At 49.0% G+C, this 20,807-nt stretch overlaps 1 protein-coding gene across 5 annotated transcripts; it reads left to right on the top strand.

Moving 5' to 3' along the window:
• The first annotated feature begins 1,591 nt into the window (after positions 1–1,591).
• ZNF132 (zinc finger protein 132) lies at positions 1,592–19,837 on the top strand. 5 transcript variants are annotated; one of them, XR_009596474.1, is made up of 6 exons: positions 1,592–6,882; positions 9,324–9,404; positions 9,560–9,728; positions 12,216–15,337; positions 15,983–16,062; positions 16,230–16,376. XR_009596474.1 is itself a non-coding variant. In XM_012094930.5 (4 exons), exons 1-4 carry the CDS (start codon positions 6,415–6,417, stop codon positions 14,138–14,140), a joined length of 2,643 nt encoding a protein of 880 aa, XP_011950320.2. In that variant the 5' UTR covers positions 1,592–6,414; the 3' UTR covers positions 14,141–19,837. The 5 variants fall into 5 exon arrangements, 1 of the variants encoding a protein (XP_011950320.2); XR_009596473.1 differs by having other exon boundaries at positions 12,216–15,050; positions 15,983–16,376; XR_009596471.1 differs by having other exon boundaries at positions 15,983–16,376.
• The last annotated feature ends 970 nt before the right edge of the window (positions 19,838–20,807 follow it).

Below are 20,807 nucleotides of genomic sequence, written 5' to 3'. Positions count from 1 at the left end.
GACTCTTTGCGACCCTATGGACTGTGGCCCGCCAGGCTCCTCCGTCCACGGGATTCTCCAGGCAAGAATACTGGAGTGGATTGCCATATCCTCCTCCAGGGGATCGTCCTGACCCAGGAATCAAACCAGCGTCTCCTGCGTTGCACACAGATTGTTGACCCGCTGAGCCACCTGGGAAGCCCCCTTACCCTAAGTGTACTTACACAAAAGTTAAGCATTGCCTACTTGGCTACTTGTCACATCAAGAATGCGTGCATTTTTTATTCTGGTAGATGTTAAAGGAAGAAACGTTCACATACTGACGGCTAGGGAAGTCATTCTTGCTTATATATGATCTAACTTGATTTCTATGCTAACTAAAAAAGATAGCACAGACGGAAGTCAAAATAGGAAGTCAAGAAATACCCAGAGTAGCAGGCAAGTCTGGCCTTGGAGAATAGAATAAAGCAGGGCAAAGGCTAACAGAGTTTTGCCAAGAGAACACATTGGTCATCACACAACACCACAAGAGAGAGGCCTCTACACATGGGCATCACCAGATGGTCAACACTGGAATCTAACTGATTATATTCTTTGCCGCTGAAGATGGAGAAGTTCTATTCAGTCAGCAAAAACAAGACTGAGAACTGACTGTGGTTCAGATCATGAACTCCTTATTGCCAAATTCAGATTTAAATTCCTTACTGCCAATTCAGAGTTAGATTGAAGAAAGTAGAGGAAAGAACAGGGTGCACTGGCCAGAAATAAAGAATGTCCATGTTAAAAAAAATAAAGCTTAGGGATTTCCCTGGTGTTCCAGCAGTTACTGCTTCCCAGGCGGCGCCAGGGGTAAAGAACCCACCTGCCAGTGCAAGAGAGGTGAGCGATGCGGGTTCGATCGGTGTGTGCACGCACACACACACACTCACTCTGGTGGCCCAGCAGCCAGTGCTTCCCCGGCGGCTCAGATGGTAAAGAATCCGCCTCCAATGCGGGAGATGCGGGCTCGATCCCTAGCCCAGGAGGATCCCCTGGAGAAGGAAATGGCAACCCACAGAGAAGCCTCAGGCTACAGTCCTTGAGGTCACAAAGAATTGGATATGATAGAGCGTGACACGTGCACGCACACACACACACACACACACACACACACACACACACACCAGCAGTTAATACTCCGTGTTTCCATGCAGGGGACACAGGTTCCAGCCCTGGTGTGCCAACTAAGATCCCACACGAGTGTGGACACACTAGGCTTGAGCTCAGGAGGGCTGTGGTGTGTCACGCTTGCCACACTTGCTGGCAGAGCCCTGGGCGAGAGGGGGGCTCAGCTTGGCAGGGAGGTGCCGCGCAGGCTCACCTTGTCCTGAGAATGGGTGCAGAGGCCACCTGAGAACAGGTGTGAGCGGCGGCATGCTGCTCACGGCCGGACGACAGTCTGTAGGCAGGCGGCCTCCTCGGCCTCCCTGGGCTTGCTCCCGGCAAGGCCATCACAAGGCAGGAGCCCTGGGGCTGAGAGGTCTGCAGCCAGGATCTCAGGGGCCCAGGCGCACTGCAGGTGAGCCTGGGGGCACCTGCCCTCATCATCTGCTAGTTTCCACTGAGTCGGGGCCCAGAACAGGGGCAGGGATGGTGGGGTCCACATTTGGTGGTCCCATTCACTGCTTTTCCAAGAGGAGTGAGAGATCCATGTTTTACATGGAGCTTTTGGATTTTATAAAGGTTCAAGACTATTCCCCCCAAAACTTCAAGGTTTATGTAAGAGCTCCACTCTTTCTATATATAGAGAGAGAGCTATATATAAAGCTGGTTTCTGGGCTATCATTTGTGACTCAGGACAAAAGGCAAACCAGGAGCCCAGGGGTCCCCAGACAGGAAGGCATGGGGCCCAGGGTTCGCTGCAGAACATGCTGCAGACGCTCTCAGGACGCCTCTCCGCTCCCTCCCTGTCATCGACCTGAAGCTGACACTCCTGCAGGCCTGTGGTGAGCCAAGCTCGGGGCCTGTCTGTCTGAGCTCTCCCCAGCGTTCCGAGGCGTCAGTGCATCCCCTGAACTCAGACCTTCCCTTCCGCTGACGGGGGGCTTGCGATCAGAGCTGCCGTCAGGTGTGCCTTGGGGCCTCAGGCTTCTGAGCAAAGGGTGGGCTCAGCTCCCTGTACCAGAGCGGTCAGCTGTGGTCAGCGAGGCCTCATGGCACTGCCTCCCACGCCTGGGAGAAGCCTTTCCCCTGCCTGTTACCCTCCCCACCCAGGCTCTGTGCACTTCATGGAACACCCATGTTTCACTGGTGGTGCCAGAACAAATCCAGGCCCACTGGGTCTGAGTGTGCAATCCCTATCAAAACCACAGCCGACATTCTGAGCAGAAACTAACAGGCTGACCCTAAATTCACAGACACGCAGAACAGAACAGGGAAAACAACTGTGCCAGGAAACAAGTTGCACTCTCCTTATTAAACTTCAAAATCTCTATACAGCCAAGGCAGTCAAGACAGTGCGGTCCTGTCGTAAGGACAGACATGCAGATCAATAGATTTAAGAGACCAAAATACCCTTAACTGATTTCCAGCAGAAGTATAATGTGGAAAGATGGCCTTTTCAGCAAATGGTTCTGGGAAAACTAGACATTCACATGCAAAAAGATCAATTCAAACCCTTATCTCAACTATACATAAAAGTTACCATGAAAAAGATCATAAATGGAAGAGCTAAGCCTATAAAATTTATAGAAGAAAACAAAGGAGAACTTTTTTACTTTTGGCTAGGCAAATAATTTTTTAGGTATGACACAAAGACAATATATAAATAGAAAAACTAATATATTAGACAATGAGTGTAAAATTTAACATCAAAATGTAAAATTTTGCTCTTCAAAATACATCATTAAGAGACTTTCCTGCTGGCCCAGTGGCTAAGACTCTGCGCTCCCCATGCAGGGGGCCTGCGTTTGACCTCTGGTCGGGGAACTAGATCCCACATGCCACAGTGAACACCCGGCACAGCCAGATAAACAAATCTTTTTCTAAAAAGACACCATTCAGAAAATTAAAAGATCAACACACAGCCTGGACTGGAGGGAGTTTGGCGGGGTGGTAAGGGAGATGCGCACACGCATGGCTGAGTCCCTTCACAGCTCACCTGAAACTGTCACAGCGATGTCTGCTAACTGGCTAACCCCAATACAAAATAAGAAGCTTTAAATAAAAACACAAATAAATAAAAGTTAAAAAAAAATGAGCCACAGACTGAGAAAAAATACTTAGAAAATACTTACGTATGGATTCTAAACAGAATCTATGAAGAACTTTATGGCTCAAAGATAAAAAGACAACCCAATTAGAAATAAGGAAAAGATCTGAATAGATGTTTCATCAAAGAAAACAGACTGTTAACACGAACATGAAAATACCATTGTTCATGAGAAAAATGTAGATCAAAAGCCCAATGAGACGACCGCTTCAAGGGTAAAGAGTTTCAGTTCAAGATAATAAAAATGTTCTGAAGAAGTATACGGGTTAAAGTGGCACAACTGAATTTACTTAATGCCACTGAACCACACACTTAAAATGGTTAAAATGATAAGTTTTGTGTATATTCTGCCATGATTTTTTAAAAAGCCATTGAGATACCATTTCATACCCACTAGGATGACAGCACCAAGTTGTCTTGGTGTTGGCAAGGTGGAAAAACTGGAACAGCCCTACAGTGCTGCTGGGAATATAAAAACGCACAGACTCTTTGGAAAATGGTTTGGGAGCTTCCAAGGAGTTAAACATAAACTTGCCAGGCCTCCCTGCTGGTCCAGTGGTTGAGAGCCTGCCTGCCAATGCAGGAGGCATGGGTTCAATCCCTGGTCCAGGAGGATCTTCTATTTCTCGGGGCAACTAAACCCGTGCACCACAACTGCTGAAGGCCCCACTCTCTACAGCCCGTGGTCTGCAACCACAGAAGCCACCTCGACGAGAAGCCTGGACATGACAATGAAGCGGGGCCCCCACGTGCTGCCAGGACAGGAGACAGAGCGAGGGAAACGTCACAGGCCCGGGCCGGGCCACCCGATCAGGAAACAACCAAGGCGAATGATCTGCGGCTACTCAGGCTGTGACGCTTTTGATCTTGGACCAGGGCTATCAAGGTCCCAAGGCAAACAGCGCTGCGGTTGTCTACACAGTGGTCTGGGAGGAGGAGCAGCCGGACACAGCCAGCACGAGGGCCCTGGCGCCTCTCCTGGGGAAGACGGCAGCCTGACGGTGAAGACAGCACCACATCCCAGCAGAGGCCTCCCTGGCCTCACCAAGGAGACCTACTTCTTCCCCCCAAAAAAGGCACATGCTCTTGTCCTCAAAAGTCCTCCAACACCAGGCAAGGGGCACAAGAATGTGATCTAAGCACTGGGCACTGGACCCGTGCCCCCGTCTCTGTCCTGCCCATATCTCCCCTTACATCTCCAAAACCCCATCCCCTGACCCCCCTGCTCACCCTTTCATCTCTGAGGGTGTGGGCCCTCCTCCTGGGTGTGCACTGTCCCCACATCCACCGGAGTTTGGACAGTTTCTCTTTCCCACATCCTCCACTCAGCTACTGGTCCTTCATCTGGACATCCAACACTCATCTCAGGGCCCATCTGGAACCACAAGCTGAGATTTCCCTTCCAAAATCCCATCTCAGGACAGTCCCTGGTCCAGGCCACCAGGGCAGGACAGTCTAGACATCAGGAAGCCAAATGGAAATTTGTTTGTTCACGGGCACGCGGGTCAGCTCCACCTAGAGCTCTCCATTCAACTCAGACTCTACTCCCACATAATCCAACTGCTATTCTTCTGCCAAACATACTCCTGCCAACCTCCCCTCTCCATCTCATTCTTTATCTGTAACACTTGGGATAGTCCTTTATCCTCCACTACATTCACTCTGCACTCGTAAATGGAAATCCCATCAACTCCACTCTGAAAAACGTACCGGGAATCTGATTTTTTCTCCCACCTCTCATACTTCTATTCTCGAGAGGTCACCGGAGAAACATTTGCAGCAGCATCTTCCTGAAGCTGCCTGCTTTCAGCCCCCACCACAACGCTGTGTTCACGCAGTTTCAAAATCCTAATAGATCATGGCCATCCATATTCTAATGAAAATCTGTGGCTCCCAGAATCCAAAGCCCGTCAACAGAGGTAGGACTCCCACGCTCACGCTGTAGGTTCCCCGCGGTGGAGACTGCAAAACTTTCCCGAATGCTCCCAGGCAGTCTCACCTCCGAGTCTTCGCACAGGCACATCCCTCCGCCTGCACCCTGCACATTTTATTGCACTGGACTCTGAAATGCAGGCTTCCACCTATGAACGCCCCAGTGTCCTGAGCACCGAGGCCTGGGGTTCAGTCGGGGACTTGCGGCACTGGGGTTCAGAGTCCACCCAGGTGGAGGCCAGGAGACCCTACTTCACCCGGCTCGCTCATCATGCCCGCAGTCCAGCTACATGCTGGGTCATGACCTCGGAACGGGTGGCTTAGAAGCCTGGGGCCCTTCTCCGTAAAGCGGACAGGACGCACAGGGCGACGACTCCGGGTCGGCCAAGGGCACAGACGCGCCTTGACGGACGACCCGCAGGACAACCCCGCGCCGGGCGGTCCCCCGACAGCCGAGGACACAAGAGCCCGGGGAGAGGGGACGTTTGCTGAGGTCACTGGACATACAGGGCACAGGTGGGACCACCTAGGATGTCGAACCTACCCACTCCCGTTTCCGCGGGCCGGAGGAGCCCCCTAGACACCAGCCACAGTCCAACAACTAGGTCCATCCGCCCGCGGCCGACGAAGAAGCAGGACAGAGAAGCAACCATCTGAACCCGGAAGTCCCGCCCTCCAAGGCGTGGCCGTCCCGGAAACGCCTATCTCCCTGGCTATCAATGGTCAATACTGGTGTAAACGCGCGGAGAGGGTACTTCTGGGTAGTGTAGTTCATGTCGCGTGAGCCGTGATGCGGTTCCGTTCAGTGCAGTTCAGTCGCTCAGTCGTGTCCGACTCTTTGCGACCCCATGAATCGCAGCACGCCAGGCCTCCCTGTCCATCACCAACTCCCGGAGTTCACTCAGACTCACGTCCATCGAGTCCGTGATGCTATCCAGCCATCTCATCCTCTGTCGTCCCCTTCTCCTCCTGCCCCCAATCCCTCCCAGCATCAGTGTCTTTTCCAATGAGTCAGCTCTTCGCATGAGGTGGCCAAAGTACTGGAGTTTCAGCTTCAGCATCATTCCTTCCAAAGAAATCCCAGGGCTGATCTCCTTCAGAATGGACTGGTTGGATCTCCTTGCAGTCCAAGGGACTCTCAAGAGTCTTCTCCAACACCACAGTTCAAACGCATCAATTCTTCGGCGGTGCGTCCTGCCTAATCACCTAGGCAACGACTCAGCGGCACCGCCATAGGCTCAGGAAAAAGCGTCATGGACGTCCATGAGCCTGGAGCCAGTGAGGGTCAGGATTTGGGCGTTTTCGCCTGGCCTCAGAGGGTGGGGCGGGACTTCCGGCGTCGCCATTGCAGTCTTAGTTTTGTGCCTGGCGGGGCTGCAGGAGACGCACCCTGGGACTTGAGGCGAAGGCCCCCTGGGGGACGTCCTGGGACCCTCTTCGCACGTTGGCACTCCCTTTTACCCTCGGCTCACCGCCCCTCCTTCCTAAGCCTCGGTTTCTCCGCGCCCCGCCTTCGTCCCAAGTTCCAGGGAGGCAGCTTCCGTTTCATACTGGGGACGGTCGAAGCACTGAGTGCGACCATCAACCTGCGTCACCCCTCCCAGTGTTTGTGGGGGGGTTCGGGTGAGCCCGCAGGCTCGTCACGGCCGCCGCCTGACACGGCCCCGCCCAGCCCACAGGCTGTGACCGGTCCTGCAGAGTCGCTGATGGACCCGGGGCAGGTGAGTGCCAGGTGAGAGGACACAGGTCCTCACCTGCTGAGATCCCCGCCCTTGTGACCCTGGGGTCTGTTAGGGAATGGTGGCGTCCCCAGCTCGGCCTGCACATGAATCTGGGCCCCTGAGAGTCACTTTCCGCAGGCATCCTGAACCTAGGCCAGGAGTTATGTGGGGCGGATCACATGGGATAAGATCTGGAAAGGTGCCCGTGGCAGAGACCAGCATGTGCCAGTTGCTTGGAGGTGGGCATAAGGTGACAGTGTTGAGGGAAACGACAGATTGCCATTTATTCTGGTGCAAAGAGAGAGCAGGGGGACTGGAGACAGGCCAGGAAAGGGAGGCTGGGGTGCTGGGCCTCTGTTCTCAGTGTGGTGCAAGTCACGGGAAGTTTACAGCAGAGGAGGAGGTGATCTGAATCAGATCTTAACAAGCCTGTGGATGCTGGGTGAAGAGACTGGAAGATGGGGCGAGGTTGGAGGCCCGAAGATCACGGAGGCGGTGACTGCAGCAGTCCCTGTGTGTGGTTTTGGTGGCCAGAGCAGGGAGGTGCCTGTGAGGTAGGAGAAGTGGTTGGCTCCTGGATGTAATTTTTAGGGTGGACTAGATTTCCTCATCACTTCATGACAAATAGATGGGGAAACAGTGCAAATAGTCGCTGACTTTATTTTTCTGGGCTCCAAAATTACTGCAGATGGTGATTGCAGCCATGAAATTAAAAAACGCTTACTCCTTGAAAGGAAAGTTATGACCAACCTAGATAGCATATTCAAAAGCAGAGACATTATTTTGCCAACAAAGGTCCGTCTAGTCAAGACTATGATTTTTCCGGTAGTCCTGTATGGATGTGAGAGTTGGACTATAAAGAAAGCTGAGCACTGAAGAATTGATGCTTTTGAACTGTGGTGTTGGAGAAGACTCTTGAGAGTCCCTTGGACTGCAAGGAGATCCAACCAGTCCATCCTAAAGGAGATCGGTCCTGGGTGTTCATTGGAAGGACTGATGTTGAAGCTGAAACTCCCAATACTTTGGCCACCTGATGCAAAGAGCTGACTCATTTGAAAAGACCCTGATGCTGGGAGGGATTGGGGGCAGGGGGAGAAGGGGACAACAGAGGATGAGGTGGTTAGATGGCATTACTGACTTGATGGACATGGATTTGGGTGAACTCCAGGAGTTGGTGATGGACCAGGAGGCCTGCCGTGCTGTGGTTCATGGGGTTGCAAAGAGTCGGACACGACTGAGCAACTGAACTGAACTGAGATTTCCTGATGTGTGGCAGGGAAATATGGTTGACCCTGAATATTTTTTCGGATGTGGAAGATGGTTCGAGGAGTAGATTTCAGAGGGAAAATAACTGTTTTGGCCATATCTTATTTGGAATGTCATTGAGACTGCCAAATTGAGATGTCAAGTGTATTTCATGCCAGGTCGAGACTAGAGATGTCCGCCAGCTAGAGGCTTGTGCTTGTACACTGTCTGCAGCTGTGAGCTGGGTTCAGGATGATGAACAAGCCTCTGAGTAGAGTGTAGACCTGGGATGAAAAAATGAAGCACGGGGTCTTCCTTGGTGGTCCAGTGGCCAAGACTCCACGCTCTCAATGCAGGGGACCTGGGTTCAGTCCCTGGTCAGGGAACTAGATTCCACCTGCCACAACTAAGATGCCACACAATGCAACTAAGACACAGCACAGCCAAATAAAAAAAAAAGAAAAAACACAGAAGTAAGGTAGGATGACAGTGGGGCCTGAGTTTAGATTGTTTTACCTTTCTACAGCTCACAGGGAGTTGTGGCCATCCTCCTTATGTCCAGGGGGATTTATTAAGCTGCTGTAGTATCAGGGACAAAAAGGCTCAGCCCAAGCTAAGAGTTGCCACACCAAGAGTGGGGACAGCAGGTCAGGGATTTGTGTATTAGGAAAGGCAAGGACAGCTATGACTGGTGAAGGGACAGCATGCATAAGGTTAGAGCTGGAAGAGAAAAAGGGTGTTTGAGATTATTACTCCTGGTTCTGGGGTGCAAGGTTGGAGCAACAGAGCCAAGAAGGGAGGCTTTATCTAGAGAGGTGATGGCTCTCTCTGTTAGTGGGAAGTTTTTGCAGTCAAGGACAGTCCAAGGTTAGCATCGGATCCTGCTTGCCTCTGCAAGCTAAGTGCATACTGGTAAATGAATACAGCAGAACGTGCCTGTGGTGTGGCCAGGGAGAGGGACAGTGGTATTGTGGGATGTGGGAAGTAGAGGTATGAGGATTGATGTGTACATGGTAAGGGAATGAGGCCTGATAGAGAGGCTTAAGGAAGAAAAGAGAGCCCAGATTTTCTTAGATTTGGAAGGTGTGACCTGAAGGACACAAGGGAAGTTGGTTAGTAGGGAGAGGGGTGTCATGTGACAACTTAGAGCTCAAACAGCATCCATCTACCCACCTTCCTTTTGTCTCTCTCATTAGGATTGGTCTGGAAACAGTGGCCAGTGGGACTGTGAGGAGAGCAGGACACCAGTGGGGCCAGCATCTGTGGTCTTCTCAGAGGTGAGGGCCTGGTGAAGGGATGAGCTGCAGGCGGGTGGAGGGAGGATGGACAGGGGTCATGAGGAGAGGAGATGCCAGTGGGACACGGGGCAGAACTCTGAGTCACACATCAAGGGCCTGAATGTGCCCGCTGGACCGTTTTGTTTGTTTTCCAGCCCACCTATTGGCCACCTGGCCTCGCTGTCTCCTCATGCGGGAGCCTGGTGGCCTTTGAGGAGGTGGCCATGCACTTCTCCAGGGAGGAGTGGGAGCTCCTCGATGAGGCCCAGAGGCAGCTGTACCACACTGTGATGCTGGAGACCTTGGAGCTCGTGACCTCACTTGGTAAGGCCCTCATGCCCTGCCCTGGCCTGGGGGCCAGCATCTGCCTTTTGTCTTCTCCCCATCCCCAAGCTGGACCAGGGACACTGCTTCCTACCCAGGTTTCCTGCTGTAGCTGCTGTGAGTGCTGGGCCTGGGCTGTGTGCACCCCCATTTCTCCCTGGGCAGCCTCATGAGGAGCCCTAACAGCTACTAGGTCCCACAGGGGCCTTGCGGGAGCAGAGGTTGGGGGTCGGGCATTCTGGCCTGAAGGGTTCTGCTCAACTTGACCAGTGCCTGACTGGCTGATCTAGTGTGGGGCCATGCCAAGGTTCTGCCCCTTCCCCAAGGACATTTTTTTTAATGGCTTTACTGATATATATCATAACATTCACCCTTTTATTTATTTTTCTTTTACTAAAGTCAGTTTTAACGTTCACCCTTCTAAAGTGTACTGTTTAGTGGGTTTTCATGTTTTCAGTGTATAAATCTCACCATACTCCATAGAACTCCTTGAAGAGAACATAGGCAAAATATTCTTTTACATAAATCAGACCAGTGTTTTCTTAAGTCAGTCTCCCAAAGCAACAGAAATAAAAACAAACAAATGGAACCTAATAAAACTTACAAGTTTTTGCATAGCAAAAACTTTCATTTTCATAAGCAAAATGAAAATACAACTTAGAAACTGGGAGAAAATATTTGTAAATGATATGATTGACAAGGGTTTTAATTTCCAAAATATACAAACAGCTCATACAACTCAATAACAAGAAAATAACCCCACTGAAAAATGGGCAGAAGACCTAAATAGACATTTCTCCAAAGAAGACATACAGATGGCCAAAAAGCATGTAAAAAGATGCTCAACACTGCTTATTATTAGAGAAATTCAAATGAAAACTAAAATGAGGTGTCATCTCACACCAGTCAGAATAGCCGTCATTAAAAAGTCTACAAATAACAAATGCTAGACAGCACGTGGAAAAAGGAACCCTCCTACACTGTTGATGGGAATGTAAATTGGTGCAGCCACTATGGAAAACGGTGTGGAGGTTCCTGAAAAAATGAAAACCAGAGCTGCCATATGATCCAGCAGTCTCACTCCTGGGCATATATCTGGAGAGAAAACAGCAATTCGAAAGGATAAGGTTACTGCAGTGTTCACTGTAGCACTATTTACAACAGCCAGGACATGGAAGCCACATGAATTCTATTGACAGATGGATGGAAAAGAGGTGGGGCATGTATACAACGGAATGCTACTCAGCCATCAAAAAGAAACAGTGCCACTTGCAGTAACGTGGGTGAACCTAGAGATTATCATACTAAGTGACGTAAGTCATAAGGAGGAAAGACAAGTACCATGTGATATCTCTTATATGTGGAGTCTAAAATACAACACAAAGGAACAGATCTGTAAAGCAGAGAAAGTCTCGCAGATACAGAGCACAGACTTGTGGTTGCCAGCACTGGGGGTTGGGAGAGGGATGGACTGGAATTAGGAAATACAACCTATTATATATAGAATGGATAAACATTAGGTCCTACTGCGTAGCACAGCGAACTGTAATGGGAAAGACTATGAAAAAGAACGTATGTATAACTGAGGCAGTTTGCTTTACGGCAGAACTTAACAATAAATTTTTTTAAAATTAAGGGTAATCATAAACAAATGGACTTTTCTGGTGGCTCAGATGGTATAGTGTCTGCCTACAACGTGGGAGACCTGGGTTCATTCCCTGGGTCAGGAAGATCTCCTGAGAAGGAAATGGCAACCCACTCCAGTACTCTTGCCTGGAAAATCCCATGGATGGAGGAGCCTGGTAGGCTACAGTCCATGGGGTCGCAAAGAGTCCGACACAACTGAGCACTTCACTTTCACTTTTTCAATAAACTAATATCAGCATACTCTAATTTTAGAACACTTTCATTACCTGAAAAGAAACTCTGTACCCTTTAGCGGTCACTCTTCATCCTCCCTCAACCTGTCCTGAGTCCTAGGCAACCACTAATCTACTTTCTGACTGTACAGATTTGCTTATTCTATTAATAGATATTTTATACAAATGGAATTATGCCATATGTGTTTTCTGTGACTGGCTTTTACTTGGCATAATGTTGTTGAGGTACATCCATGTTATGGAACATATCAGTAATACTTTCATTTTTACGGCTGAATAATAATAAATTATTCACAGAGTTGGACACGACTGAGCACACACTGTACACACAATGACTAATGATGTTGAGCTGCTTTTCGTTTACTTTTTGTCCATTTGTGTATATATCTTTTTTTGAAAAATGTCTTTTCAGGTCCTTTGCCTCTGAGTTCTTGCCTCTGGTGAGGGCCCTGTCCCACCAGTGAGCCTTTCACTCTAACTCTGCCCCACCTGGCCTATCAGCAAACCCTTGGCCCATTCCTGTATGTATCAGTGACACATTTCTAAGGAGGTCACCCTTTTCACTGAGTGGAACACTCATGTTAACCAGAAATTTCTTGGCTTTCAGGCTGTTGGCCTGTGGTGGAAGATGAGGAGGTGCCTTCTGAGAGGAATGCTTCTGGAGAGGTGGTGTCACAGGTCAGAACTCCCAGTGTACCTCCTTCCATGCAGAAGGCTGACAGCTGTGACACGTGTGAGCCACTCTTGAAAGACATTTTGCAGCTGGACAACCATCAAAGACATACTGGAGAGACTCCCTGCACATGTTTAGCATATGGAAGAGAGTTCTGGTTTGGTGGAAATCTTCACCAGCATCCAGAGTACAATGGAGAAAAGCCCTTCCAATGGAACAGAGACAGGGACTTGTTTTTGAAGAGCTCAACAGACTCTCTGTCAGAGAAACCCATTACATGTGGGTTAGGTGGCCAGGATGTCTCAGACGGCCATGACCTGCTCCAGCCCCCAAGCTTGGATGGCAGTGGGGAGCCACATAGCAGCACAAAGGACAGGGAGGCCTCACTGCACCCTTTCAATTCTGGGCAGCTCCTAGAGGTCCAGTCCTCACAGAAGCCCTTCAACTGCAGTGACAGTGGGAAAGCTTTCCAGAAGACTCCTGTCCTCCTCAGCCACCTGAGTGCTCACTCTGAAGAGACACCATTTAGATGCCCAAGAGTTGAAAATTCCTTAGAGGAGAAATCAGCCCTTACTAGTGACCAATGGTTTCACACTGGAGAAACATCTCATGTATGTAAAGAGTGTGGCAAGGCTTTCAGTCACCCATATAAACTGAGGAAGCATCAGAAATTCCACACAGGAGTAAAAGATTATGCATGCAGCGACTGTGGGAAAACTTTCAGCCACAAACTCACCCTTATTCATCACCAGAGAATCCACACAGGAGAAAGGCCTTACGAATGCAGTGAATGTGGGAAAGCCTTCAATAACAGGTCACACCTCGCTCGGCATGAGAAGGTTCACACAGGAGAAAGGCCTTTCAAGTGCAGCAAATGTGGAAGAGCCTTCAGCCAAAGCTCCAATTTCCTTCGGCACCAGAAAGTCCACACCCACATAAAACCTTATGAGTGCAGTCAGTGTGGCAAAGCCTTCAGTCGCAGCTCTGCGCTCATGCAGCACTGGAGAGTTCACACTGGAGAACGGCCATTTGAGTGCAGTGAGTGTGGGAGAGCTTTTAACAACAACTCCAACCTTGCTCAGCACCAGAAGGTTCACACCGGAGAACGGCCTTTCGGATGCAATGAATGTGGAAGAGACTTTAGCCAAAGTTCTCACCTCCTTCGCCATCAGAAAGTCCACACCGGAGAACGGCCTTTCGCATGTGGTGAATGTGGGAAAACCTTCAGCAACAGCTCCACCCTCATTCAACACCAGAAAGTACATACTGGACAAAGGCCTTACAGGTGCAGTGAGTGCAGAAAAGCCTTCAGTCGCAACTCCAGCCTGGTTCAGCACTGGAGAACTCACACTGGGGAAAAGCCTTACGAGTGCAGTGAATGTGGGAAAGCCTTTGCTCACAGTTCCAGTCTCATTGAGCACTGGAGAGTTCACACCAGAGAAAGGCCTTATGAGTGTAATGAATGTGGGAAGTTCTTTAGCCAAAAGTCGATTCTTACGAAGCATCAGAAAGTTCACACTGGGGAAAGGCCTTATGAGTGCACTAAATGTGGCAAGTTCTTTAGCCGTAAATCCAGCCTTATCTATCACTGGAGAGTTCACACTGGGGAAAGGCCTTACGAGTGCAGTGCATGCGGAAGAGCCTTCAGCAGTAACTCTCACCTCATTCGTCACCAGAGAGTGCACACACAGGAAAGGCCCTACGAATGCAGCCAGTGTGGGAAAGCCTTTAGTGAAAGGTCCACACTTGTCCGACACCAGATAGTTCACACCAGAGAGAGGACTTACGAGTGTGGTCACTGTGGGAAAATCTTCAGCCGCCTCTGCAACCTTGCACAGCATGGAAGGATCCACAGCTGAGTGCAGCCTGATGGAGACGGTCTTTGGGGGACCTCCAGTCACATCAAGCTTCAGGCAGCAGACTACAGAGAAATTCCCTAGTGTGTCACTGATGTGGAAATGCCTTCAGAAGCCACCCTGCCCTTTCTGAGCAGCCTAGGAACCTACATAGCACTGTCTCCCCTCTGGAGCATAAACCTCTTTCTAGCTGCCTGTTGCCTCTGAGAGGGTCAGGGAATGAACTGACCCCATGCTGGTTGAGAGATTTATTAATAAAGACACATGACATCCTACAGATTAATGTACCTAACAGTACTTCAGGGTACATGAAGCAAAAACTGATAGAACTGCAAGGAGCAATAGACAAATTCACAATTATACTTTGGGATGTTCACACCCTCCCAGATAATCAGTAAAGGCGTGGAAGACAACACTTACAACCAGCTTGACCTAATCAATATTTATAGAACTTCCTGTCCAAGAGGACAGAATAGACTTTTTTTTTCACATTCACACAGAACATTTACCAAAATGCAGCATATTCTGGGCCATAAAAGAAGGCCTGATAAAGGGAAAAGAAATAATACACGGTATCGACCTTGGCTGTAACAGAATTCAATAAGAAATCAAGAACAGAATGATGTGTGGAAAACCCTCATTCAGAAACTGAATATCACACTTATAAATAATCCATGGTCAAAGATGAAATCAAAAGAAGAATTTGAAACTACTTGGAATGAAAATGAAAACAGCATATCAAAATATGCGGGATGTCCCTAAAACTATATATATGTGTGTGTGTCCATGTATACTGGTGAAATATTAATAAGCCTTATGGATTGTAGAAGAATCATTAAATGCCAAGTTTTTTAAAGTTCCGACAAAAGAAGCAGACATGACTCAAGGCCATGAGGTTTTTCTTCACTGCAAGGTAAAAGCCAACTGCAGGGTCATGTGAGCCCCCAGAAGACAGACATAAGGACAGACTCGGGGGTCCTGAGGTATGGTGCACCAGGAGGGGCCTCACTCACACACTGAAGGGCTCTTCACAGCCGCCAGTTGTGTGCTCTCTCGAGGGATGTCTGCCTCCCGTGTCTTAGTCCATTCCACCTGATGTAACAAATACCGTAAACTGGGAGGCTTAGAAATAACAGAAATGTCTCACAGTCCTGGAGACCAGAAAATCCAAGATCACAGTGCCAGGATGTTTGGTGTCAGGTGAGGATCCTGGTTGACAGCCATCCTCTGTGTCCTCACAGGGAAGGAGAGGGGGTCCTTGGGGGCCTCTTAAGAGACCACTAATCCCAGTCACAAGGGTTCTTCCTTCATGACCTCGTCAACCTCCCAAAGGCCCCACCTCCAAATACAGAACACTGAGTGGGTTAGGTTTTAACCTAGGTATTGTGGGAGGAACACAGCATTCGGTATACCACCCTACTACAATGTCAGTTTCACGCAGGAGGGGCCTGTGGACTTCGTCCTGCCAGGGGAGTAAAGTCTGTAGGGCTCAGCAGCTGCTCACAGCCTGGGACGGGTGTGCCTGCACTCAGGTGAGTGCAGGACGGGGTAAGCACTAGTCTTTCCCTGAGGTCTCCTACCTTCTCGCTCCCCAGGGTCAGCTCCGAGAGGGCTGTGATCTGGGCCAAGGACCATCCCTCAGGGCCACCAGAGATTCCCCCGGTGTCCTACTGGGTGCCAGGCTTTTGCCTGAGCCCCATGGTAGATGCATTTCATCTCCACCTGATGTGCAATACAGAGATTTAACGTGCAGAGGGACTGAAGAACAGGGTTACTGCGGAGCAACCGCAGCTCCAAGAGAAACAGGCAAGAGTGACAGTGACCGCTGCTACTGCTCGCTTTTAGGGGGGCAGGAAAATCGGAGGCGGAGACTCCAGGAACCTTTTCAGCCAGAAGGAGTGGCAGTGCAGAGGCACCCAGCAGAGGTGAGCCATGGAGGGGCCACGGGGGAGAAGCAGGCTGAGAGGTCAGGAGACGGGTCATGCCGCCCTGTCGGTGGGGTGAGGAGTCTGGTCAGTCTGCCCTAACCCCCACCTGCCTGGACATCTGGGCCCTATTTGGCCCTGCCAGACTTTGACTCTGCTCCATACAGACCTCCATGTTGAAGGTGAGAGTTTGTTGCTGAATCACAAAGACCCTGGGATCCTTGGCCTCTGGAGGAGAATAATTCAGTCCGGGGCCTGTGACAAGGCTTGATCGCTCAGAGCTTTTGTGTAATAAAGTTTTATTAAAGTATAAAGGAGATAGAGAAAGCTTCTGACATAGACATCAGAAGGGGATAGAAAGAGTACCCCCTTGCTAGTGTTAGCAGTGGAGTTATATACTCTCCAATGAATCCAAAGAATGTCTGGAGGTTGTAAAGATCTCACCAGACCTACTCCCATAATTTACATTTTAAGATAACAGAATTAGCCAGAAGGTTTAATCCAGAGACTGCCTTCAGGCAGGATATATTATTGTTATATAATCCTTGTAAAGACCAGACCTACCCCCATAATACTGAAGTGGTTTGCCATTCCCAGTGTGGTCTACTGGAGAAGGGAATGGTAAACCACTTCAGTATCTTTGCCTTGAGAACCCCATGAACAGTATGAAGAGGCAAAATGATAGGATACTGAAAGAGGAACTCCCCAGGTCAGTAGGTGCCCAATATGCTACTGGAGATCAGTGGAGAAATAACTCCAGAAAAAATGAAGGGATGGAGCCAAAGCAAAAACAATACCCAGCTGTGGATGTGACTGGTGATAGAAGCAAGGTCTGATGCTGTAAAGAGCAATATTGCATAGGAACCTGGAATGTCAGGTCCATGAATCAAGGCAAATTGGAAGTAGTCAAACAAGAGATGGCAAGGGTGAACGTCGACATTCTAGGAATCATCGAACTAAAATGGACTGGAATGGGGGAATTTAACTCAGATGACCATTATATCTACTGCTGCAGGCAGGAATCCCTCAGAAGAAATGGAGTAGCCATCATGATCAACAAGAGAGTCCAAAATGCAGTACTTGAATGCAATCTCAAAAACAACAGAATGATCTCTATTCGTCTCCAAGGGAAACCATTCAATATCACAGTAATCCAAGTCTGTGCCCCAACCAGTAACACTGAAGAAGCTGAAGTTGAACGGCTCTATGAAGACCTACAAGACCTTTTAGAACTAACACCTAAAAAAGATGTCCTTTCCATTCTAGGGGACTGGAAGGCAAAAGTAAGAAGTCAAGAAACACCTGGAGTAACAGGCAAATTTGGCCTTGGAATGCGGAATGAAGCAGGGCAAAGACTAATAGAGTTTTGCCAAGAAATGCACTGGTCATAGCAAACACCCAACAACACAAGAGAAGACTCTACACATGGACATCACCAGATGGTCAATACCGAAATCAGATTGATTATATTCTTTGCAGCCAAAGATGGAGAGGCTCTATACAGTCAACAAAAACAAGACCAGGAGCTGACTGTGGCTCAGATCATGAACTCCTTATTAGCACATTCAGACTCAAATTGAAGAAAGTAGGGAAAACCGCTAGACCATTCAGGTATGACCTAAATCAAATCCCTTATGATTACACAGTGGAAATGAGTGATAGATTTAAGGGCCTAGATCTGATAGATAGAGTGCCTGATGAACTATGGAATGAGGTTCATGACATTGTACAGGAGACAGGGATCAAGACCATCCCCATGGAAAAGAAATGCAAAAAAGCAAATGGCTGTTCTGGGGAGGCCTTACAAATAGCTGTGAAAAGAAGAGAGGCGAAAAGCAAAGGAGAAAAGGAAAGATATAGGCATCTGAATGCAGAGTTCCAAAGAATAACAAGAAGAGATAAGAAAGCCTTCTTCAGCGATCAATGCAAAGAAATAGAGGAAAAGAACAGAATGGGAAAGACTAGAGATCTCTTCAAAAAAATTAGAGATACCAAGGGAACATTTCATGCAAAGATGGGATTGATAAAGGACAGAAATGGTCTGGGCCTAACAGAAGCAGAAGATATTAAGAACAGGTGGCAAGAATACTCAGAAGAACTGTACAAAAAAGATCTTCACGACCCGGATAATCACGATGGTGTGATCACTCGTCTAGAGCCAGACATCCTGGAATGTGAAGTCAAGTGGGCCTTAGAAAGCATCACTACGAACAAAGCTAGTGGAGGTGATGGAATTCCTATGAGCTCTGTGAAATCCTGAAAGATGATGCTGTGAAAGTGCTGCACTCAATATGCCAGCACATTTGGAAAACTCAGCAGTGGCCACAGGACTGGAAAAGGTCAGTTTTCATTCCAATCCCAAAGAAAGGCAATGCCAAAGAATGCTCAAACTACCACACAATTGCATTCATCTCACATGCTAGTAAAGTAATGCTCAAAATTCTCCAAGCCAGGCTTCAGCAATACGTGAACCGTGAACTTCCTGATGTTCAAGCTGGCTTTAGAGAAGGCAGAGGAACCAGAGATCAAATTGCCAACATCCACTGGATCATGGAAAACCCAAGAGAATTCCAGAAAAACATCTATTTCTGCTTTATTGACTATGCCAAAGCCTTTGACTGTGTGGATCACAATAAACTGGAAAATTCTTCAAGAGATGGGAATACAGACCACCTGACCTGCCTCTTGAGAAATCTGTATGCAGGTCAGGAAGCAACAGTTAGAACTGGACATGAAACAACAGACTGGTTCCAAATAGGAAAAGGAGTACGTCAAGGCTGTATATTGTCACCCTACTTATTTAACTTATATGCAGAGTACATCATGAGAAACGCTGGACTGGAAGAAACACAAGCTGGAATCAAGATTGCCGGGAGAAATATCAATAACCTCAGATATGCAGATGACACCACCCTTATGGCAGAAAGTGAAGAGGAACTAAAAGCCTCTTGTTGAAAGTGAAAGAGGGGAGTGAAAAAGTTGGCTTAAATTTCAACATTCAGAAAACGAAGATCATGGCATCCGGTCCCATCACTTCATGGGAAATAGATGGGAAACAGTGGAAACAGTGTCAGACTTTTTTTGGGGGGGCTCCCAAATCACTGCAGATGGTGACTGCAGCCATGAAATTAAAAGACGCTTACTCCTTGGAAGAAAAGCTATGACCAACCTAGATAGTATATTCAAAAGCAGAGACATTACTTTGCCGACTAAGGTCCGTCTAGTCAAGGCTATGGTTTTCCAGTGGTCATGTATGGATGTGAGAGTTGGACTGTGAAGAAGGCTGAGCGCCAAAGAATTGATGAGTTTGAACTGTGGTGTTGGAGAAGACTCTTGAGAGTCCCTTGGACGGCAAGGAGATCCAACCAGTCCATTCTGAAGGAGAACAGCCCTGGGATTTCTTTGGAAGGAATGCTGCTAAAGCTGAAACTCCAGTACTTTGGCCACCTCATGCGAAGAGTTGACTCATTGGAAAAGACTCTGATGCTGGGAGGGATTGGGGGCAGGGGGAGAAGGGGACGACAGAGGATGAGATGGCTGGATGGCATCACGGACTCGATGGACGTGAATCTGAGTGAACTCCGGGAGTTGGTGACGTACAGGGAGGCCTGGCGTGCTGCGATTCATGGGATCGCACAGTCGGATACGACTGAGCGACTGAACTGAACTGACCCCCATAATTTACATTTTAAGATAACATGATTAACCAGGTTTAATCCAGAGACTGTCCTCAGGCAGGATACATAATCCTAAGGAATGCAGAGGAAAAAAGAAAGTTTGTCCTGTTTCCCTCTTTGAGAATTCCAGACCCCTCTCTCCTTGGGGACCCCTAGACTTCTTATCAACCTGCCTAGGAAATGACTCTCTCAAAGGCAGACAGTTACCACACACAGGATTACACACACATGGCCCAAGCAGGCCTGGGGTGGCGTGTGCCTTACGGCGCTGGAAACGCCGAGCAGACTGGCCGGGAACTCCCTGCCCCCTGGCTGCGCCTCTCCTACCAGCAGGGTGTCTGAGAGGAACTGCTGCAGCTGAAGGCGGCAGCAGCCTTTATGTTCCAACCCGGACCCATGGCCCTGGCTGAGCACCACTCGGCCCCAAGCCTCCAGGCGGGGCTTGGCTCTCCCCAGACACTCCTCCACTAACGTTTTCTTCTTGACATGAAGCACTGTTTGTAGACCCGAGACACAGTGACAACCACATACCAAGTTTTGCTGAACTGACATTTACCTTGTAAAAGAGTAGTTTCCAACATTTTAAAATCAAAGGGCCCACAGCCAGCAGATCTGGACCTACATGTGGGTCAACAGCTTCCTTCCCTGGAGCCCTGTGATAGCGACAGCAAAAAGTCAAGGCTACAGTGTGCAGACACACCAGGAACCCCAGCCAGGTCACGAAGGCTGCATCCCAGTGTGACGGGATCTTCTCTCAGCCCCAGGGTGACGGCCAGGAAGTGAACGTGCCCGGAAAGGCTCTGAGGATCCAAGGAACCTGTAGGTTATTTGCTGACAGTGACCTTGGACACAGAACAGGCTTGAAATGCCTGAGAAACTGCCCGCCTCATCCCCTGAAACCACGTTCCCGGCACAGCCATGGATTCCTCTTTAGAACCAGCTCAAGCTTCACATGTGCCAGGCCCCCCACCCCACAGGACTCCTCTCTGTGCTCCTGTGCCCACTCATTCTGCCCAGCAGCCCCTGCAGGACATACGGCCACTCTCAAACTTACCTCCATGTTCTCAG

This window comes from Ovis aries, chromosome 14 (assembly GCF_016772045.2).
Source record: "Ovis aries strain OAR_USU_Benz2616 breed Rambouillet chromosome 14, ARS-UI_Ramb_v3.0, whole genome shotgun sequence".
Lineage (NCBI taxonomy): Eukaryota > Metazoa > Chordata > Mammalia > Artiodactyla > Bovidae > Ovis > Ovis aries.
The sequence above is the reverse complement of the archived record's forward strand: the minus strand, read 5'-3'. Positions and strand labels throughout refer to the sequence as shown.